Source organism: Carassius carassius, chromosome 23 (genome assembly GCF_963082965.1).
Source record: "Carassius carassius chromosome 23, fCarCar2.1, whole genome shotgun sequence".
In the NCBI taxonomy this organism is placed as follows: Eukaryota; Metazoa; Chordata; class Actinopteri; order Cypriniformes; family Cyprinidae; genus Carassius; species Carassius carassius.
The window spans coordinates 1,020,718-1,045,293 of NC_081777.1; the positions used below are offsets into that span (position 1 = coordinate 1,020,718).

Here is a 24,576-nt window from a genome sequence, read left to right on the forward strand (position 1 = left end):
ACACACACACACACACACACACAGACACACACACACACACACACACACACAGACACACACACACACACACACACACACACAGACACACAGACACACACACACACACACACAGACACTCACACTCACAAACACACACACACACACACACAGACACTCACACTCACACTCACTCACTCACTCACACTCACTCACACACACACACACACACACACTCACTCACTCACTCACACTCACACACACACACACACACACACACACACACACTCACTCACACTCACACTCACACACACACACACACACACACACACACTCACACACACATACTTGTGCTTGTCTGCTCACAGGATGTGTGTGGCTCTCACAGACCGGTTTATTCAAATCTAACCTCACCTGCAGATTTAACTGTATAAACAATTTAAAAACTTCCATTCACAGTCCTCTTGTGCACTCAAAAAAAAAAATTATATAATTTAACCTCGGTCTTTGATCTCTAAATGCATTAACAGTCAGCGCCGCTGTACAGAGCCCCACACATGACATGAAGGAAAAAAATAGTAGGCTAAATTGTGTGCACGATTTACTAATGCGTTCCCTCACTGTACTAAAATGTGCACACGATTACTATACAAATCATTACAAAGCAACTTTACAGAAAATTACGTTTCTACAATATTTAGTTGTAGCTTATAAGTGGTGACTGTCAGTTTGTGTGCATATGACAGGATTTTTCAGAAAAATTAATACAAAACGTATTCAGCCAGACGATGAACATTATTAACAGCAATTATTATATGATGCAGTCACACTTGTAGCAATATTTGTTAGTTCTGTTTGTTGATTCAGGGTTTACTATTTCGTTCACTCGATTTATAAATCGTGCGCACAATTTAGCAAATCCAGGGAACGCAATAGTAATTGTGTGCATGAAATGGGCGCATGTGAAGCAAGCCCAGATGGATTACAGGGGATGCTGCTGCCGTTAGACCCAAAAGTCTGAAGCACAAACTCATAGTCGCATAGGCGCAGGCATTACGAGAGAGACTGAACACGTGGGAGAGATCATCGCGCGAGAATCCCAAGCCTATTCCCAGAAAGGTTATCTGTTGAGAGGGAATTAAAACAGTCTTCTGGAAATTTGTGCATAAGCCCAGGCTGTTTAAATGATTCAGCACAAGATACCAGTGAGAGTGTGCTTGAGTCTGCGATTGTGCTAACACCAGCCAATCGTCAAAGTAATTCAAAACACGAACGCCCTGGAGCCACAACGGAGCCAGAACTGCGTCCATGCATTTCAATAATGTTTGAGGAGCCAAGGATAAGCCGAAGGGAAGAACAAGGTATTGATATGCTTTGCCCTCTAAAGCGAATCTGAGGAACTTCCTGTGTCTCTTGATGATCTGAATATGAAAATATGCATCCTTCAGCTTGATCGTGACAAACCAGTTGTTTGGTTGAATCTGAGACAGAATAGAATATACCTGACTCCATCTGAGAGGGGTGTACTTCTATAGCCCCTTTTCCCAGCATAGATGACATCTCCTGCCGCAGCACCGTGATTTCCTTTGGTTAACAACCGTGGGAAGATTTCCAGGGCAAAGACGCGGGCCTTTTCGAGACTGAATGGTGTATCCGTGATGAATTGTGCGTAAACCCATAGTGAAAATGCCAGGCAAGTGCTCCCCTGCGGCCCAGAAAACGTTCGTGGTTTCAAAGCCTCCGCCTGCGGCTGCAGCGTTCCCATTTTAATGTGCATTATAATGTCCAGAAAGCTCACGGCGGGACAGTCAATGTTAGAGCGTGGGTACTGCAGTGAGAGGGTTGGATGTGCAATAGCGGTCCAACAGCACTCTCTGGTGGAAGGCACAGTCCCTGACGAACAGCAGAAGTGTTGTTAGGGGATTGATGACGAGAGGCTTTTGCCGTCTAACTCAGGTTTTCTGTAATGTCGGCGAGATTAGCGTCATAGAACGGTCCGCTGCTGGGGCAGTGTGTTTGGAAGCACTTAGTGCCAAATCTGATATGTCGATTCAAAGCTGTGTCGGATTGAGCAGTCGAGCGCAGCTGCTCTCCACCGACTGCACTATTCAAAAGCATGATGGGAAATGACTGACTGATGACACAGCCTCATGCTCATTGGCTGAGAACGTTCTCTTCATTCTAAGAATTAGATTACCCATTTATTTATTTATATTTACATGCGAACTAAACGAAACCAAAACAAGTCAAGTGAAGTTAAGAATTAGGACATGTGTTTATTTTATTTTTCTCTTAATTAGAATTCTTCATTGTTGTAATTTTCACTTTATTCCATTGTATGTTTGTGTGAATTAACAAAATACTATGGACGTGGAATGGTGGCAGAAACCTGCTTGTTTGCAAACATTCTTCTAAATTTCCTCTTTTGTGTTTAGCAGAACAAAGGAATTGATGTACATGATGACAAAGCAGTGGTATTTCGATTACATCCACTTCGTCTGCGATAAAACACGCGAACGCGATCTTCTCCATTGCTGACGTTTGCAGGCGACAAAACAGCAAGGTTACGGAAATGTCCGACTTCAAAGGTCTTTTTGACCCCTTTACTGCAGCCGCCTACTCTCGCTTACATTTCAGGCGAGGCAAGGCACATCTCAAACAAGCCTAAAGTTTCAACTTCGCATGTGACCGAGCGGCAACCTCCCGCTCTCTCCGGCTCCAGGTCTGCAGCCCACACGGAAGTGACTTAAACTGCAATTCATCGACTGGCCGCTTAAGGCTGGCTGCAAAAGGGAGTCAATCCCATAGACTCCCCATGTTAAAATGCCCAACTTTACAGCAGGAAAAAACATGTTTACAGCCTGGTGCAAAAATTATTTTGGTCTATATAGCTAATTTTACCCTTCATGACAACTGTGAGGGGGCTGAATTATTTTATAACAATATATAATATATATAAAATATATTAAGCCTTAAAGTTCTGCATAATTAAGGGTGTGGCCACTTGAGTGACAGGTGGAGTGCCACTGCTGTCACCGCCGTCGCGCTAGGTGGGCGTGGCTTCAGCAAATAGCTCCCGCCTTTTCGCCGTGCGGTGACGTGCTGCCAAGATGGCGATGGCCCGCTCCGCCCACTTTTGGTTTAAAAAACCATATGTCTATGTTTATATCAGGCGGCAAGGAAGTCGACCGGAAGTGTGCCGCCATCTTGTAGCAGAACTTCACTTGTGTTAGCATTCCCATTGACTCCCATTCATTTTGGCGTCACTTTGACAGCGAATAACTTTACATCTGAGGCGTTTAAAGACTCCGTTTGTCCATTATTTATTTCTAAAGAGACACGACAATGTATAAAGTGCTCCATTACCTTTTATGTTACATTATGGCCCCGTAGAAACAGTTTTTGTAAAAATAGGCTAACGATTGCGTCATAACCACTCGACTCTCTTTCGCATTACCGTACAGACAGGAGGAGAAGCTCGCAGGCAATTAACTTAATATGGCGTACTGGCGTTACATTTTAAAATACTATACAAAATAATTAATCAGAATAATTACTCCTGCTCACTCGCGCCAAAGAACTCCCCGCTCAAGCTCGCCGTCTCTGCAAGATTAACGATGGCAGTTTTCAGGCACAGCTACTAGAAGATTTACATCTGTCAGACAGGTTGCTGACGTCATCAAGCTTAGTTTGAGTCTGCGCGTCAGAAACAGAAGTGCTAAAAAATGCTAAAAATGGGCTTCACTTGTCTCAATTGAGTTCCAATGGGGTCGCTGTGTCCATTTCTTTTACTGTCTATGGTTTATATATCTATGTTTATATGTCTATGTCAAAAATTATCTTCGGAAACCTATGCGTAACGTCACGGACACTAATTTTATACAGTCTATGCGGTGTGACGTGATCTCGCGGGCGAGGTGCATGCTGGGACAGCGGGTCCTCCACGTGCGCCTCCATCTTTAAACCCCAGAGAAAAACAGCTTCCGCTCAGCCGTACACGCACATCCTGCGCTCACATCCACATTTATGACACAATAACCCGAGATCTGCGCTTTGACTCGACATATCAGTGCAGCAGAGACCAGAGGAGCTCACGGGAGCCGCGTTCGCTAAACTAAGAGCTTTATTTCTGCGTTGACATCCAGAAAACAGAGGAACAGATCGCAAGTGCGCACCTCTTATTCTTCTTCTTTTGTCCATCTCTCTCTCTCCGGTTTCTCTTCTCTCGGAGATGAGTGGAGGAAGATGTCGGTTTCGGGACTGAAGGCCGAGCTGAAGTTTCTGGAGTCTATTTTTGATCCGAACCACGAGCGCTTCAGGATCCTCGACTGGAAACCGGACGAGCTGAGCTGCCAGTTTAACATCGGAGACCAGCTGCTGATCATCCACTGCAACCTCACGGTACACACACACACCCCATAAGAGCCCCTCGAAACACAGGACTGTCTGATACACACCTGCGCTCGGGCCGCGTGTCAGTCCCTCACTAGGCAGCACACTAGGTTTGGAGTCAGCAGGAGAAGTGTTCACCTGATCACTAACGTTACTCATCTCTGAGCTGACTCGATCTGTTCACAGTTAATGTCACTGACAGGGTCAGTCTGTGGGGGGTGAGTTGGATATAAAGTAGTGCGCACTCAGTAGTGTCCATTACTGACCCAGTTGTGTTGTCTTGTTTCGTGTTTGTTGTCTTAATTTCCGGATGCCATTTTCTGTTGCGTGAGAGCGACGCTGACGTCACATTGCAAACCTAGTGTGCACACTATTTAGACTGCATACGATCCAGGGACCCTCAGCTTAGACTTTAAAAACAGATGTACAGGTGCTGGTCATATAATTAGAATATCATCAAAAAGTTGATTTATTTAACTAATTCCATTCAAAAAGTGAAACTTGTATATTATATTCATTCAGTACACACAGACTGATATATTTCAAATGTGCATTTCTATTAATTTTGATGTTTATAACTGAAAACTAAGGAAAATCCCAAATTCAGTATCTTAGAAAATTAGAATAATGTGAAAAGGTTCAATATTGAAGACACCTGGTGCCACACTCTAATCAGCTAATTAACTCAAAACACCTGCAAAGCCTTTACATGGTCTCTCAGTCTAGTTCTGTAGGTGAAGTATAATTTGGAAAATGTTAAGTCTCAGTTATGTTGCATATTGTATTTTCCTTCTGTCAGATGTATTATTGTATTGCTTTATTTGATGTTATATAACATTACTATATATAATGTGATGTATATGTTACTGAAGCACACTTGGTTTTGGACGTGCATGCTGTCCAATTTAACAACAAATAGTTAAACGAACAGTTCACCTCTCTCAGATTATCAGAGATCAGAATGAGTTTGTTTCTTCATCAGGTTTGTAGAAATGTGTCTCATCAATGGATGCTCTGCAGTGAATGGGTGCCGTCAGAATGAGAGTCTGATAAAAACATCACAATAATCCACAGCACTCCAGTCCATCAGTTAACATCTGGAGAAGATAAAAGATGAAACACATCCAGCATTAAGATGATTTTAACTTCTAACAGTTGCCGTTGTCTGAAATACATAATAATGTTTTCTATTGGCACCCATTCACTGCAGAGGATCCATTGGTGAGCAATTAAATAAATGTTACGTTTCTCCAAATCTGTTTTGAGGGCGGGCAGGCCTACATTTCCAGCAAATTTCTACTTTTGGGCGAACTGGCGTTTCTTTAATGATGCAAGTTTTTGTGTGCCAGCTATGAACAAGATCAGAGAATGTACACTCCAAATAAACCAAGTCTTGAAACTTAAAATCATATTTACTTCTGTTCTGATATAGTATACTACTAAACATCAGACCGTGGTAAGTAGCCCTTTCCTAACACGTTCTTCCAGACCAGAGTCCGGCCGGAGCTCAGAATCAGATCAGTTTGTATAGATCTGAATATGTCAGTAAGAGCACATTGAAGAAGACATAGCGAATGCTTCACGAAGGATGAAAGTGGAGGAGTTTTTCATGTTTGGGTGACTGTGACTTTAAGCATGTCTTGAGGCCATTGGTCCGGTCCGGTGCTCTGAGGTCACTGAGGGGTCATCTCTGGTGTTTCAGGAGTCGTACCCGCTGACGCCGCCCATCTGGTTCGTGGAGTCTGATGACCCGAGTCTGACCGCAGTGCTGGAGCGGCTGGAGGAGGTCAGGAGGGGCAGCACACTGGTAACTCTTCTTCACCCTCAACACCTTACACCGCATTATAGTGAGGAGCACGGAGATATAGTTCTCACAATGATGAGCTCAAACATGTTGGATTTCTATGTGTGGAGAAAACTCACTTAAGGAGTTAAGTATCACTTTTCCGGCGAAAGTTTTAGAATTTTTTTATCATATGTATTCATGTAAGAAATCTTGTGTAATATACCGTATTTTCCGGACTATAAGTCACACTTTTTTTCATAGTTTGTCTGGTCCTGCGACTTATAGTCAGGTGCGACTTATTTATCAAAATTAATTTGACATGAATCAAGAGAAAACATTACCGTCTCCAGCCACCAGAGGGCGCTCTATGCTGCTCAGTGCTCCTGTAGTCTACACTGAAGACATAGAGCGCCCTCTCGCGGCTGGAGACGGTAATGTTTTCTCTTGGTTCTAAATAAATGCGACTTATGTTATTTTTCCTCGTCATGACGTATTTTTGGACTGATGCAACTTATACTCAGGTGCGACTTATAGTCCGAAAAATATGGTAACTTGTTTGCATTGCATTTGAAAATAGTAATAGCCTAAAATATACTACTTCTGCTACTCAAAATGATATATATATATATATATATATATATATATATAAAATGTTATTTATTTATTTTTTATTAATATGATGCTACCTTGGGCTTTTTTTTTTTTATCCATGTTTTAATTCCGAAATTATTTGGCACGCACACACATGTGATTTAACATTTTAATTACAATTTAAAAGATTTTGAAAGTTATATTTATTCATTTATACAAATTTGCATGAAATCATAAGGAATCCCCAAATTCAGAAAAAATATTAAAATGAATTTAGGGGAAATCAGGTGTGTTTCACAGGGGGCCTAAACGAAAAGGGATCTACTCTCTAGAGTTTTATTGTCAACAAACAAGATCTTTTCATCTGTTCTCCAGGTTTCTCTTTTTAAAAACAAGCTTTTTTTTTTACTGCTTAAGAAACATTTCTGATTATTATCAGTGTTGAACACAGTTGTGCTGCTCGATATTTCTGTGGAAACGGTGATGCATTTTATTTCTCAGGATTCACAGATGAACAGGAAGTTCAAAAGAACAGCATTTATTTGAAACAGAAATCTTAACTAACATTATAAATATAAAAGTATAAAATCTAATTGGGTATATTTAAGTAGAGATGTCAGGATCCAGTCAGAGCCACTGACTCTTCCCTTAAAGACTTCTTCATTTTCTGTCAGATGTTCATCACATGCAAGTGGAATTTGATCAGCCCCTGCTCTGTGTAATGGTCTGGTGTGTGTGTGTGTGTGTGTGTGTGTGTGGTGCAGCTCCTGCAGCAGCTGAAGAGGCTGATCTGTGATCTGTGTCGCCTCTATAATCTTCCTCAGCACCCGGATGTGGAGATGCTGGACCAGCCTCTTCCTGCAGGACCACACAACCAGGACAGGAAGGTGAACCGCTGCAACTTCATTTTTGATTATTTTTGGGGTATAAATGAATTAACTGGAAACAGAACACTTATTTATGAATGCTTGTTACAACACCGTTTTAATTCATGAACGCTTTGGAGAACAGACCTATGGTTGGTCTCTTTAAATAAGACACATAAGAGCAGATTATTGCTGAAGTGAAAGCATTTAAAAACATAAAAAATGAAATGCTTTATGTTAAATGCATTATTTAGGTCTCATCCTAACATTCAAGATGACTAAAAACACTTGTACTGCAGAATATATGGTAGGATAAAGTTTGTGCACTGGTACTAAACTAGTTGCTGCAGCCACTCAAACACACACACACTCAAACACACACACTCAAACACTCAAACACACACTCAAACACACACACTCAAACACACACTCAAACACTCAAACACACACACACACACACACACTCAAACACACACACACACACACACTCAAACACACACACACACACACACACACACTCAAACACACACACACACACACACACACACACTCAAACACACACACACACACACACACACACTCAAACACACACACTCAAACACTCAAACACACACTCAAACACACACACACACACTCAAACACACACACACACACACACACACACACACTCAAACACACACTCAAACACTCAAACACACACACACACACACACACTCAAACACACACACACACACACACACTCAAACACACACACACACACACTCAAACACACACACTCAAACACACACACACACACACACACACACACACACACACACACACACATAATGAAATCACTGTAAGTACATGAAACAGTGCATTCTGTAAAATGTGGAGCAGGGTCAGGATGTGAGGTTTCCATATGTGCATCCTTTATATTGGCACCAAAGCTAAATGTCATACATCATTGTTCTTTTGCGTGACGTATCATCAGTAAACAGGGTGGGCTTGTGTGTGTGTGTGTGTGTGTGTGTGTGTGTGTGTGTGTGTGTGTGTGTGTGTGTGTGTGTGGTTTAACACTGATGTTTTCTCTCGTAGCATGGGACGACAGACGAGGTGACTTCAGAGGAGGAGGAGGAAGAGGAGATGGGAGAGGTGCGTGTCTGTTCCCCTCACCTCATTCATGTCTTCTGTGAGCTGCAGAGCGTCTGTCTTTACCTGTGTGTGTGTGTGTGTGTGTGTGTGTGTCAGCAGGACATCGATCTGGAGCACTACGAGATGAAGGAGGAGCCGGTGGATGGGAAGAAGTCTGAGGATGATGGGATTGAGAAGGAGAACCTGGCCGTCCTGGAGAAGATCCGCAGGAACCAGCGGCAGGACCACTTGAACGTAAGTGCTCACTCGGTAAGAGACTTTCCTTCTGTTTGGGGTGTGATGGGGTCAGATACAGGCGCTTGTCTCGGTCTGATGAGATGAGGATTGTGCAGAGGTTCAGTTTGAAATGATGTGTTCAGGAATACAGACTACTTCTGGTGGATTTAGCTGTTTTCAATCTAAAGTGTTTGTTTGTTGCATAACAATTTTCTGTAGGGACATTAAATGCATAAAAAACCTGACGGTTCAATACATACCTTGATTTTAAAGTCACGGTTCGTTGTGGTTCTGGTACAGCAGGGGGAAAATAAACATTAAAAATGCTGCTTTTTTTTTAAGTGGTTTACTGCACAGATTGCTCTTTCTTTAAATAAATTCAATTATGAAAACTATTTTCCTAGGGACAAAAATCACAACAAATTGCTTGTTTATCTCGTATTGTGCTATATTATCACCAAATATTGGATTTGATCTTTTTTAATGAATTGTTTTCTTTCAGTTAGCGCAGGTTATGTCTTTGTTTTTAGAGCTGATTGATCGTAGGCCTCATGTGTCTCAGTGTTTGAGTCAACATTGCTAAATTTATCCACAAATGGAGTTAATTGGTATTAACTAAAGTTCGAAGCTGGGGCACGCCCAAACAATCACCTGACTTCTAAGATCCTCATTATATACCGGGCCACGTCCCACCGCACTGCTAGTCTCGTTCTCTCGCAGGACAGGTGTACTTGCCTGGTCTGAACGGCACGCTGTTTGATTCAATGTCACTGACGACACTCGACGATCACCTCTCATCATCCCGATCACAGTCTCTTTCAGAGCGGTCGCGTTCGATCGCACACCTTCTGGGCCTCGAGCGCCCACTCACTGGCTCATCTCAGGCGGATTCTGAGCCCAACCTCCTTGCTCTCCGTCAGTGAGATCCGCGGGCCGAGTTCGCCATCATTTGCGTGGTGGACGCAGGAACTGAATTCTCGCTCCCGTCACGGCCGCTCTCTAACGCTTCCTCAGGGCTCTCATTGCACGTCTTCTAGAATCCAGAGCCGAGGACAACTGAACCACGAGTCGCCTTCAACACGCTCTTAAATCCAAGGTACCCAATTCAATTGCACGGATGACAAACAGTTATTTAAAATATATTTCGTTTCAATAAAACTTCTGTCATGCAAAACTTCGAGCGCTCAGCACTTCCGGCAACTCCACTCTCCGTCACACGTGATGTCACGGGAATTCTCCTCCAAAGCATCAAACCGCAGCGCCCCCTAGCGGCAGGCAAGACGTGATTCCACCTGCACTCATTCAACCTGATCTCTCTTCTCTATGCTCACATTTCGTTCATAAAACTCCACTCACAAACATCCTTTCATTCCAACATCCAATGATGTTCCTATCCCCTTCCTTTCAGCTGATTACAGCAATACGGCTCACAGCCCAAAGACACGCAGGCTGGTCAAATTGAACAGTCTAAATTGTTCCCCCCTTGACTTGAATGTATTAAAGACTTGTGCACGGATTGATTTTATGTATTAACTGATTTTTGCCATGACATATAGCCTCATATGCTGGTATGGCTTAATAAGTAAATAGACAACAATCAGCAATACGGCTCCATGTTTTCTAATAATTCTCTACAGCTACTTCTAAATTCCAGATGCCCATTCACGATCATACGGCTACAACAGCACCGGCGCCTCAGGCGAAACGATCATACAGCTACAACAGCACCGCCACCGGCGCCTCAGGCGAAACGATCATACGGCTACAACAGCACCGCCACCGGCGCCTCAGGCGAAACGATCATACGGCTACAACAGCACCGGCGCCTCAGGCGAAACGATCATACAGCTACAACAGCACCGCCACCGGCGCCTCAGGCGAAACGATCATACGGCTACAACAGCACCGCCACCGGCGCCTCAGGTGAAACGATCATACGGCTACAACAGCACCGGCGCCTCAGGCGAAACGATCATACAGCTACAACAGCACCGCCACCGGCGCCTCAGGCGAAACGATCATACGGCTACAACAGCACCGCCACCGGCGCCTCAGGCGAAACGATCATACGGCTACAACAGCACCGGTGCCTCAGGTGAAACGATCACACGGCTACAACAGAACCGCCACCAGCGCCTCAGGCGAAACGATCATTCAGCTACAACAGCACCGCCACCGGCGCCTCAGGCGAAACGATCACACGGCTACAACAGCACCGCCACCGGCGCCTCAAGTGAAACGATCACACGGCTACAACAGCACCGCCACCGGCGCCTCAGGTGAAACGATCATACAGCTACAACAGCGCCGCCACCGGCGCCTCAGGCGAAACGATCATACAGCTACAACAGCGCCGCCACCGGCGCCTCAGGCGAAACGATCATACAGCTACAACAGCACCGCCACCGGCGCCTCAGGTGAAACGATCATACAGCTACAACAGCGCCGCCACCGGCGCCTCAGGCGAAACGATCATACAGCTACAACAGCGCCGCCACCGGCGCCTCAGGTGAAACGATCATACAGCTACAACAGCACCGGCGCCTCAGGTGAAACGATCATTCAGCTACAACAGCACCGCCACCGGCGCCTCAGGCGAAACGATCATACAGCTACAACAGCGCCGCCACCGGCGCCTCAGGCGAAACGATCATACAGCTACAACAGCACCGGCGCCTCAGGTGAAACGATCATTCAGCTACAACAGCGCCGCCACCGGCGCCTCAGGCGAAACGATCATACAGCTACAACAGCACCGGCGCCTCAGGTGAAACGATCATTCAGCTACAACAGCACCGCCACCGGCGCCTCAGGTGAAACGATCATTCAGCTACAACAGCACCGCCACCGGCGCCTCAGGTGAAACGATCATACAGCTACAACAGCGCCGCCACCGGCGCCTCAGGCGAAACGATCATACAGCTACAACAGCACCGGCGCCTCAGGTGAAACGATCATTCAGCTACAACAGCACCGCCACCGGCGCCTCAGGTGAAACGATCATTCAGCTACAACAGCACCGCCACCGGCGCCTCAGGCGAAACGATCATTCAGCTACAACAGCACCGCCACCGGCGCCTCAAGTGAAACGATCACACGGCTACAACAGCACCGCCACCGGCGCCTCAGGCGAAACGATCATTCAGCTACAACAGCGCCGCCACCGGCGCCTCAGGCGAAACGATCATACAGCTACAACAGCGCCGCCACCGGCGCCTCAGGCGAAACGATCATACAGCTACAACAGCACCGCCACCGGCGCCTCAGGTGAAACGATCATTCAGCTACAACAGCGCCGCCACCGGCGCCTCAGGCGAAACGATCATACGGCTACAACAGCACCGCCACCGGCGCCTCAGGTGAAACGATCACACAGCTACAACAGCACCGCCACCGGCGCCTCAGGTGAAACGACCATACAGCTACAACAGCACCGCCACCAGCGCCTCAGGCGAAACGATCACACGGCTACAACAGCACCGCCACCGGCGCCTCAGGTGAAACGATCACACGGCTACAACAGCACCGCCACCGGCGCCTCAGGTGAAACGATCACACGGCTACAACAGCACCGCCACCGGCGCCTCAGGTGAAACGATCACACGGCTACAACAGCACCGCCACCGGCGCCTCAGGCGAAACGATCATACAGCTACAACAGCACCGCCACCGGCGCCTCAGGCGAAACGATCACACGGCTACAACAGCACCGCCACCGGCGCCTCAGGTGAAACGATCATATGGCTACAACAGCACCGCCACCGGCGCCTCAGGTGAAACGATCACACAGCTACAACAGCACCGCCACCGGCGCCTCAGGCGAAACGATCATACAGCTACAACAGCGCCGCCACCGGCGCCTCAGGCGAAACGATCATACAGCTACAACAGCACCGCCACCGGCGCCTCAGGTGAAACGATCACACGGCTACAACAGCACCGCCACCGGCGCCTCAGGTGAAACGATCACACGGCTACAACAGCGCCGCCACCGGCGCCTCAGGTGAAACGATCATACAGCTACAACAGCACCGCCACCGGCGCCTCAGGTGAAACGATCATACGGCTACAACAGCACCGCCACCGGCGCCTCAGGTGAAACGATCATACAGCTACAACAGCACCGCCACCGGCGCCTCAGGTGAAACGATCACACGGCTACAACAGCACCGCCACCGGCGCCTCAGGCGAAACGATCATACGGCTACAACAGCACCGCCACCGGCGCCTCAGGCGAAACGATCATACGGCTACAACAGCACCGCCACCGGCGCCTCAGGTGAAACGATCACACGGCTACAACAGCACCGCCACCGGCGCCTCAGGTGAAACGATCACACGGCTACAACAGCACCGCCACCGGCGCCTCAGGTGAAACGATCACACGGCTACAACAGCACCGCCACCGGCGCCTCAGGTGAAACGATCACACGGCTACAACAGCACCGCCACCGGCGCCTCAGGCGAAACGATCATACGGCTACAACAGCACCGCCACCGGCGCCTCAGGCGAAACGATCACACGGCTACAACAGCACCGCCACCGGCGCCTCAGGTGAAACGATCACACGGCTACAACAGCGCCGCCACCGGCGCCTCAGGTGAAACGATCACACGGCTACAACAGCACCGCCACCGGCGCCTCAGGTGAAACGATCACACGGCTACAACAGCACCACCACCGGCGCCTCAGGTGAAACGATCACACGGCTACAACAGCGCCGCCACCGGCGCCTCAGGCGAAACGATCACACGGCTACAACAGCGCCGCCACCGGCGCCTCAGGTGAAACGATCACACGGCTACAACAGCGCCGCCACCGGCGCCTCAGGTGAAACGATCACACGGCTACAACAGCACCGCCACCGGCGCCTCAGGTGAAACGATCACACGGCTACAACAGCACCACCACCGGCGCCTCAGGTGAAACGATCACACGGCTACAACAGCGCCGCCACCGGCGCCTCAGGTGAAACGATCACACGGCTACAACAGCACCGCCACCGGCGCCTCAGGTGAAACGATCACACGGCTACAACAGCACCGCCACCGGCGCCTCAGGTGAAACGATCACACGGCTACAACAGCACCACCACCGGCGCCTCGGGTGAAACGATCATACAGCTACAACAGCACCACCACCGGCGCCTCGGGTGAAACGATCACACAGCTACAACAGCACCACCACCGGCGCCTCAGGTGAAACGATCATACAGCTACAACAGCACCGCCACCGGCGCCTCAGGTGAAACGATCACACGGCTACAACAGCACCGCCACCGGCGCCTCAGGTGAAACGATCACACAGCTACAACAGCACCACCACCGGCGCCTCAGGTGAAACGATCATACAGCTACAACAGCACCGCCACCGGCGCCTCAGGTGAAACGATCACACGGCTACAACAGCACCGCCACCGGCGCCTCAGGTGAAACGATCACACAGCTACAACAGCACCACCACCGGCGCCTCGGGTGAAACGATCATACAGCTACAACAGCACCACCACCGGCGCCTCGGGTGAAACGATCACACAGCTACAACAGCACCACCACCGGCGCCTCAGGTGAAACGATCATACAGCTACAACAGCACCGCCACCGGCGCCTCAGGTGAAACGATCACACGGCTACAACAGCACCGCCACCGGCGCCTCAGGTGAAACGATCACACAGCTACAACAGCACCACCACCGGCGCCTCAGGTGAAACGATCATACAGCTACAACAGCACCGCCACCGGCGCCTCAGGTGAAACGATCACACAGCTACAACAGCACCACCACCGGCGCCTCAGGTGAAACGATCATACAGCTACAACAGCACCGCCACCGGCGCCTCAGGTGAAACGATCACACGGCTACAACAGCACCGCCACCGGCGCCTCAGGTGAAACGATCATACGGCTACAACAGCACCGCCACCAGCGCCTCAGGCGAAACGATCATACGGCTACAACAGCACCGCCACCGGCGCCTCAGGCGAAACGATCATACAGCTACAACAGCACCACCACCGGCGCCTCGGGTGAAACGATCATACAGCTACAACAGCGCTGCCACCGGCGCCTCAGGCGAAACGATCATACAGCTACAACAGCAGCCCACCGGCGCTAGCAGCAGTAAATATGGTGGCTGCCGGGTCGATTCTGAAGAGCATCCAGAATTCAGTTTCTACAATCCACAGTCAAGAGCAGTTGCCACAGCATTATGAAATGTATCCCATAGTCATAACAGCCATATTTGGGGGTATGAATAGTCCGAATCTGCTCATCCGCTTAGACTATGCAGTAGAAATTGAAACCATAAACAAGGGATGACTATGTTTGGCAGTTATCCAATTCATGCTTAGGCCACTTAATCTACTCAACAACAATTCCTCCTCCAAGCAATCCTATACCACGACTCCTTAATCTCCTAAACCGGCTCTTCGTCTCATTTCCCATTTCAGAAGTTAGACTTGGCTCCGGAATAAATGCGTCTCTCGCCGGTCACACCACATACCAAACACCAAATAGGCTTTCCAAGAAGCCATTCTTAATTGCCTTGCTCCAAGCATGATCTCCAGGATACCACTCCGCCTGGATCTGTCCCAAAGCTTCTTTTCCCATCAACTGACCCACCGTCCATCTACAACTTAACATCTTACAGTCATTCCTTCTTCAGATCCCCATGTGCATTTAAACCTACTTGGGGGATCATCTATTCCTTCGAATAACCTCTGGCTGCGATTTGCCCAGCTTCTCTCATTCTCACACATTCATACTTCTAAAGGCTTACGTAAACAAGAACCCGCGTTAACCATTTAACGCCTGAACTAATCAGCCTCTGTGTCCTCTCTGTATGATCGGGCATTCTGAGCTCACGCTTGACTAAGATCTTCCCATCTTTGGGGGTCCTCATTGTCTGGCCTAAATGTACGCTAGAGACGGTACCCCCACCCTGAGTCTCTCTGAGCCCTCAATTCAAGATGCCCTGATCAACCTGACCATCATCCCATTCCCTCGACCCCTTCATCCTCTTTCTACTCTTCCCCAGTTCCTTAGTTTGTTTGTGGCGTGGTCCTAGCTTGTGAAATGCTTTTTCACTAAAAACTGAAGTGTGTAAGCTCAGATCAAAGTTGATCAGATGATTAAAGAACAGATTTGGTGAAAATATGGCATAATGAGAGCAGTTTTTAAAAGGCAAGTCAATTTTGACGGGGAACACGATTATTAATGATTTGAAACAGTGTTTCAGACGAGAATGAGGAACTGTGAGGGGTTTTATTGAAATGCATGTTCACACATTGTGTGTTTTATTTATATGTAGAGTTGTGTGTTGTGACTGACGGGGTGTGTTCTGTCGGGTCCTGTAGGGCGCTGTGTCTGGATCTGTTCAGGCGTCAGATCGCCTCATGAAGGAGCTCCGGGAGATCTACCGCTCTCAGAGCTATAAGAACGGTGAGCCCTTTCACACTTACAGACTTTCCGGAAAATTACCGGTAAATTGCCGTAACGAGTTCAGGACTGTGAGCAGGATCTTTTCAAAAATACCGGTAAATTCGTTCCGGCAATTTAGCGGTATGAGAAAAAGAAATAACTACGTTTTTCAACTTATTTTAGTTTTTAACTAGGGAAAACCACATAGGGTACAAACGAGAAGTCGGAGCAGTGGAGAAGTGGCATCAACTTTCGGTTTGCCCCGCAACTCACTTGAAGATGTTCAGCCCGTCTTTTTTCCCAATTCTCCCAAAACAGCTTATACTACTGTTTCAGCTATTAAAATAGTTCAGTTTTGTATGTTTGAGCAGTTTTTGATCATTAAAGGCCTATAAGTTTTGTTTTTAAAGCAACAAGCGGCCAGCACAGAGAGAGAGAGTTGATCTATGTTTGATCAGTTTAGCCTTCTCAAATCATCACGAATTGTCTAAAATAAAATCTAAAGATATAAAACAGTTCAAGCATGTAACAATGTTTTAACGTTAAACACAGATACATGTGCGCTATATCGAATATTTTGTGCGGAGAGTGCAAGATGTGTGCATCTTACAGACTGCAATTTACAGTCGCACCTTCATTGTGCTGTTACTCCTTTCAAGACGATTTTCACTGAATTGGTCAGCTCCCGACAGCATCAGGTGTTTTATTAATGGTGAGTATAATTATTTAAACCCGTCGTCTATTACGATGTCTCTGTAACAAAAGCAGTTGCATGAATACTAAAGTTTGAAACAAAAATGAAACCATCAAAAGAAATACTGAACACGTATTACCCTCCATGTTTAAAATACGAGCGCAGATGTTTAGAGGTTATTGACGTCACAGAATTTACCGGTGTTTTGGAGTGGATGTGTGAATGGTGCTTTTACGGAAAAAAGACGTAATGTCGTTCACTGTGTGAACAACACATTTTTTAATTTACCGGTAAAGTCGTTCCAGTAATTTTTACAGCAATTTACTGGTATTACGGTGTGAAAGAGGCTAGTGTAATGTGAGAGAGCATGACTCTGAGAGGACATTACTCTGACCTCTTCTCTTTCCAGGCATCTACTCCGTGGAGCTGGTGAACGACAGTCTGTATGAGTGGCACGTCAAGATCAGGACGTAAGGGCACACTTCCTCTGGGTTTCCACATTACTGCTGAAGTCTGAGGGCTGGTGAGGGTTCAGAAAGCTGAAGGTGTGTGTGTGTGTGTGTGTGTGTGCTCAGTGTGGATCCAGACAGTCCTTTACACAGTGACCTGCAGGTGTTGAAGGAAAAGGAAGGGATAGACTACATCCTCCTCAGCTTCTCCTACAAAGTGAGTTACCTGGAGCTGCTCAGACCAGACCTGCAGGAATTATCCACACCATTTAATCTAACATTTTTAGTTTTATATTATATATATATATATATATATATATATATATATATATATATATATATATATATATATATATATATATGACTGTGTTCTGGTCTGTCTGCAGGATAACTTCCCCTTCGATCCTCCGTTTGCGCGTGTGGTTTCTCCGGTCCTCTCTGGAGGGTAAGACTTCAGAGGCTTTTCTTTGTGTTAGGAGTATTGTGTTGAGATATATTCTTTATAAATTCTCTCATGTGCATGCAGATGCATTTCTTCACACTAATGCATGCTTATTTGTTCATTATATATCTGTTATTCATTACATAACTAGCCAAACTCAGTTTGTTGTATCATTAAGAATCGCTGGAGTTTGTGTAATTGAAGTGTGAAATGCTCATCAGATGAAGCCGTAGAGGAAACGCAGTGTTGTGTTGTTTCAGGTATGTTCTCGGCGGAGGAGCTCTGTGTATGGAGCTGCTCACTAAACAGGTGCGTTTGTGTTAATGACACGGGATTCAGGATTTAATGATCCTCAACCGGACTAACCGGTCACATCAGAATATTGTTTATACATGCGTTTGTCCACTTATAATGTTAGGCCAGGTTTTAAGACGTTAAATATGTGATGTTTTCAAACTGCATGCTGATGTGTTGAAGAAGTGTGTCGAGGCGTGATCTCGTGTGTGTGTGTGTGTGTGTGTGTGTGTGTGTGTTCCCAGGGATGGAGCAGTGCCTATTCCATCGAGTCTGTCATCATGCAGATCAACGCCACTTTAGTCAAAGGAAAAGCACGAGTGCAGTTTGGAGCCAATAAGGTGAATGCTCTGCTCGTGTTTGTCTGGTGGAGAAGCAAGTAGCTGATTACATTTAGTTTTTAACATGCAGTGTTTGTGTTAGTACTGTGTTGACACACTTGTCCTGTCCTCAGAATCAGTACAGTCTGGCCAGAGCGCAGCAGTCGTATAAATCACTGGTGCAGATCCATGAAAAGAACGGTAAGAACACAGCTGATGAATCAGGAAATCATGTTTATATACTTCCATTTTAATATCATAAAAACTGTTCTTGTATCTCATAACACAAGGTTTTCCTGAGATCATCTGATTTAACCAGTTAGGGATTATTACCAAAGACTGGTTTGTGAGTTTAAAGACCATTAGGGATGCACCGATATTAAAAGTTTGGCTGATACTGATGATGATTTAAATATGAAAGCCGATAACCGATATGTTGGCCGATAAATCTAAACCATTTTTACGTAATTTGAGAGCCTGGTTACCAAAAACTCTTATCATTAAAAAGCATTAAACACTTCAACATTAATAAAAACATAAAGCAGCCTTACAAAAAAATAAAAAAATAATGCTTAAATAATGGAAACAATTTGTGTGTAAAAAAAAAATTAAAAAAATAAGACGATGGAGTGTGTTGACAGAGGACGACCGTGTAAGGACTATAGCCAGAGATATTGTCAAAATCATTAAATATTGTCATTATTAAGAGTATTTGGCACTTCAAATTAATGTAAGCCTGTTACTTTCTGGCTACTATTAGAAGGTTACTTTTATTAGTAAATTAATATTACAATTAATATGCATCCAAAAAGATTTCATAGCGCATCACCGTATAACTGACACACTGTGACTTTCAAAAACAACCTGTTCAACACTAAATGTGATTCTTCTCATTGTTTTCACTATGAAACAAGAAAAACATTAAAGAAGTCAATTAAAATGGTTATATATAGCACATATTAGATGCCGAAAGCGCCGTCAGTTTTTGCTTTCACTATCATGGTGAAAGATGTTCAATGGCATAAGAAAAATTTGATTTATATGCATAAAATAAACACAATATTACAAAGTACAATTACACAGAAGACTGTAAATGCACAAAGGAACTTAACTGTGCTAGTCATGTGTGAATCCATTGTAGATGCGCTCTTCACCTAACAACGCACTAAAACACATTGTTACATTATTTTACAGTAGCTAATGATCTCATTATAATATGACAGACTTGCCCTGCATGTTGCAGTTCACTGTATTTCCCTTTTCAAAGTGATTCCAATAATATTTCAAGCAATTAAAAACCATCGTGGTGAACAGTACTTATCTGAAGTGTCTCTGCAGGAAATAATGCATTATTTATCAGCTCTAAGATATCGGCCAAATTCTCTTATCGGTTCGAGAACAGAAAAAAATCACATTTATCGGCCGATATGGAGGCCAATATATCGTGCATCCCCAAACTCCATGAAATCATTTGAGAAGTGTGGTTTTATTTCCTATTGACCGGTTTCTGAAAAGCCTTTAGTTCATAATACATTGTTAATTAGGTGACTTGCCCATTTTTGCGGTCCATTTCTTAATCCTCAACACATTCAGGTCTGTTCGGATTTGGAAAAGGTGCATAAAAATACTTTAAAAAGTGTGTAGGTTTATTAATGCTTCAAGACCGTCAGAATGCACTATACACAGGTTTGAGTTTTTTTCTTTTACAATTAGTTTTGTGTGTGTGTGTGTGTGTGTGTGTGTGTGTGTGTGTGTGTATATTAGTATCATTTTTTTATTATTCATGCGTAAATATGTATTTAAGAAAATTCCAAATGCAGTAACATGGTAATAACATTCAAAAATTAGTATTTTTGTCATTTAGTCATTAATAAAAAGTTGTAAAATAACATTGTTACATAACAGTTCTTTAGGGCCTAACAGACCCATCATGCAAAAAATAGAGAAAACTGATTTTGAATGCATTATGAGGGTTAAGAAGTGAATCCTGTGTGTGTGTGTGTGTGTGTGTGTGTGTGTTCTTGGGGCATCTGAGCTCGTGCTGTTGTGACATGTATTGCCTCTGTCTGGATGAAGTCTCCGGAGTGAGTGTTTTCTGTATAAATGTGTGTGTGTGTGTGTGTGTGTGTTTCACAGGCTGGTACACACCGCCCAAAGAGGACGGCTAGAGCACAGCGTCCACTCATGGAGCGATCATCTTCAGATGGACATCTCTCTGTCACTGCTTCTCTCCCCTCATCCCTGGTTTCATCCTCACACTCCTCTCTCCCTGCGACTCTGAAGCTCCTTCATCATCTCAGACGATCTGCCCATGCACAGCTGACTCACAGGATCACGCTCAGATGATGTGAGGACGGGTTTGATGTGTTTCTCTCCGCCCTGTAACCGCTTCTCTCTCCTGGCCAGCACAACCGTCTGGATCTGTAGAATTGTGTTTACTGTGTTCATTGAAGCCCCTGCAGTCTCTGAGTGAAGCTGAGAGAGCAATAATGCCTTAAACAGGAAGTGAATGCGTCTGCAGTATTTCTGGTCGATCTGATGGCCCTGGTTTTGTGTTAATGTCCTTCAGATCACTCGACTCTGTTCATGTTCACTTCTCTTTCTCCTTTGAATCAGTTTAAGTCTAAAAGGCACTGGCCTTGATCAGCTGTTTCCTTCATAATCAAACGGGCCGATGTGAACCACGGTTTAATTTCAGTGAGTTACAGAATAACTGACAGCAGTCTGACATCAAGCCATAGTTTGAGTTCATGGATGTTCTTCCGGCTCCCAGTGTCTAACTGATTCCAGATCTGTTTCTCTTCTCTTGCGCCGTTGGTTGGTTCGGTGGCGTGTGTCTGATGGAGAGGCGGGAGGCTTCAATGTGTTCTGCACTCAGCATGCTTCAGTTTTACTGCATTTTTCCCCATTGTAAGTGTAATTTTGACCATGTACAGTACAATTTGTAAACTTGCATCAAGTTTATGAATAAAGAATTTTAAGAAATACATGAGTGTCATTAATTGTTTAATCATAAGTGAAAACTAGTTTTAATGTTAAGTCATAATTGTTAGCAATGGGAACATTTTTGTTGCTCAGAAAGACATAATAGAATGTAATAGAATATTTTTTTCAGGAGTTTTTGAGGAAAGGTGAATAATAAACCAAACATAAATGCATATTCCCAATGCTTTAATTTTGTGAAATAAAACTTAAAAATTGAACATTTATGTTATTTTGATGTAATATTTCGCATTGGATTTTAATTTAAATGTTTTCATAATTATTCAAGTCTATTACATGTATATGCAGTGTTATTTTTGATTTATTACATTTGCTTTAAGTTGCTTTAGTAAAAATGAGAAAACTTACCTTTGCAACCAGATTATATGTGTAAAATATATATAATATATTGTGTGTGTGTGTGCGCGCGCGCGCGACCTCTCTTCACAATATATATAAACGTGTTAGTATTATGAAAACACAAAAAATAATAAACACTGTATCTCAACTTAATGGATATATACAGGTATGACAAAAAAGAAAAAACTATATCAAAAATATGCTTTATTACTACATTTGTTTACAAGTAACTTTATTCAAGTTAATAAAATAAAGATAAATAAAAAACAATAGGATTTACATACTGTATAATGTAGCTATTTTTTTTTTGTCACTGGCGGCCACCCCATTTGGAAGCAGTGCCCCAGCATGCCAACCATATATATATATATATATATATATATATATATATTAGTTAATGGTAGCAACTCTGTTGTGCGCGTTTATTTTTGCATGTCTTGTTTTCTTTCTTCGAGGTATGCCAGAACCATCCTAGTGACTTGATTGCACGATAAATGACACATTTGGTCCTTGTTTCTCTATTATGACACTTTACTTGCTTCACATGAAATGCAGCTTGATTTACTGTTGCGTGTTTAAGATAAGAATCGCATTTTTGTCTCATGACTGCTGGGAATGAATTCGGTTTAGTGCTTCTAGTGCGCATCAGATGTGTGTCCAGCAGGTGGCGCCATCAGCTCAGGAAAATCCCCTTACTATTCATATCTGAAATGGTATTTCTGTAAAACTACTATCATCCGGTGTAGCAGTGGTTCATATAACACAAAATCTTGTCAGACTTAGATCAAGAATCAGTAGTTTCATTAAAAGACTAAAGATCACTGTTCAGGCCCCAAAATATATAATCTCATGTTAAATCTGTGCCAGTCTTTGCTATTATCTTGCTATTCATTTGTCGGCAAGAGGTTTTTAATAAATTAAAATATAATACAAATTAGAATGATCACTTAATCGTTTGTATATTTAAATACACAAGTAAAACTTACTGTAATTACACTTAAAATATATAAAGGTTAAATGTAATATCAAATAACACACAAGAGTTGAAATAATAATCAAGTGCTTTCCATGTGTTCATGTTGGTCAACACATCAGAATCAGTGAACTTCTGTAAAACACAACAAAAGCATGATTCAAAACATCTTTTACAGAGACACTGTGTAAAACTCTTCTGAAGTGTGTAAGAAACAGTCATGAAGGCGTCTCTCTTTAAGTCATTTCAGTATGATTTTATTCCAGTGATATTATATCATCTACATGCACATTTTTTTTTCACGAGGATGTACAAACAGCCCGAGGTGTAAGTCGGTGGTTGTATAATTGGCCCATATTGGCCGTCTGGATGGGTTATTACCCAGCATCCCCTGCAGGTTATGCTAATGAGCGGCCGTCTCATAAGTAGGCTATCTATATGCAGAGGCTCCTGTAATGGATCTGCTCATTTATTACTGGTAATGTGTTAATGTTCACTGATGAGGAGGGGAAGAGAGGAAGACACAGATATTTCTACAGATTAGCAGAGCTTTTAGACGAGCAGCAGATTTCATGACGGATTGTTGTCATTCTCGTTCAATATCTGCGGTCACACACACACACACACACACACATCCAGCAGGCCGTTTCTGAGCACTTCTGCGGTTCCTTCACCTTGCTGTTGATCCCGGATATCAGCCCATTTCCCCTGAAACCATAGATGCATTGTGGGTAATAAAGGTTTGTGGAGTGCATCAGTGTAAATCTGATCCAGTGACCTCTCAGACATGACTCTGACTGATGCAACGAGTCGCTCCGAGCTGCTGTGGACAGAGACGTCCAGCGGGAAATAAACACAGAGTCCAGACCATGTCTGTCTGGCGTTTAGTGATCCAGAGGTTTTCTAATATACACACTGAGACAGATTTGTTTCCTCATTCGTCTCAGTGATGACACACTCGGCAACACAACCAGAGCCTTTTAGATTCATCACCGTTAGACAACAAACAAGAAGACAGAGTCACGTTTGTAAAGGATCAGTATGACCTGGTGACCTCCAGTCATTTGTAATAATTGTGTGACCGTAATCCCGTGAGAATCGTACAGGTCTGTAATTTGTAAAGTAAAATTTCCCCTGCAAAACACCTACCATATTTCACCGGACACTGAGTGATAATATTAGTCCCATGCGAATTTACATCTCTGTGATTTGGCATGTCATATAAAATTGTTCTAGGTTTTTGCTTCCTGTGCTCCTTTTTATCCACCTTTCATGAAGAATGTAGCGGTGTTGGAGTGTTTGACCGTGTTTTGGGTGCTACACCATGCAATTTGCAGAAAGAGAAAGCTGAAAAGGTTTTGAGGTTAATGTGTCACAAATAAATCCAGCATAAAGCTTGAGCTATTATTTTAACCTGCTGAAATCTAAGAGACTATATCACTTTCCTTCTGACCATAGAACGGGACTCTCAAAGTCTTGACATCCAGGTATCTGGGAGATAAATCAGTAAAATCACAGGCTTCTCTTATCCCATGTGAATGCACTACAGGAAACTCAGATGTGGGACCAGATGAGGTCCCCAGATAATACTAATCCTGTTCACCTGTGTCTTGTTAGTGATCCTCCTGTGTGTTTGGTTCTAGACTGTCCTGTGTTTCCTCGTCCTGTGTTAGAGTTGAGT

At 44.5% G+C, this 24,576-nt stretch overlaps 1 protein-coding gene across 4 annotated transcripts; it reads left to right on the forward strand.

Moving 5' to 3' along the window:
- Positions 1-3,922: 3,922 nt before the first annotated feature.
- LOC132101184 (ubiquitin-conjugating enzyme E2 Q2-like) lies at positions 3,923-20,845 on the forward strand. 4 transcript variants are annotated; one of them, XM_059505903.1, is made up of 13 exons: positions 3,923-4,377; positions 6,071-6,175; positions 7,510-7,632; positions 8,689-8,745; positions 8,842-8,994; positions 16,318-16,402; positions 17,485-17,545; positions 17,651-17,741; positions 17,911-17,969; positions 18,227-18,275; positions 18,506-18,601; positions 18,715-18,781; positions 20,717-20,845. In XM_059505903.1, exons 1-13 carry the CDS (start codon positions 4,222-4,224, stop codon positions 20,746-20,748), a joined length of 1,134 nt encoding a protein of 377 aa, XP_059361886.1. In that variant the 5' UTR covers positions 3,923-4,221; the 3' UTR covers positions 20,749-20,845. The 4 variants fall into 4 exon arrangements, with proteins under 4 accessions (XP_059361886.1, XP_059361888.1, XP_059361887.1 ...); XM_059505905.1 differs by having other exon boundaries at positions 3,924-4,377; positions 8,842-8,979; XM_059505904.1 differs by having other exon boundaries at positions 3,924-4,377; positions 8,845-8,994.
- Positions 20,846-24,576: the final 3,731 nt, after the last annotated feature.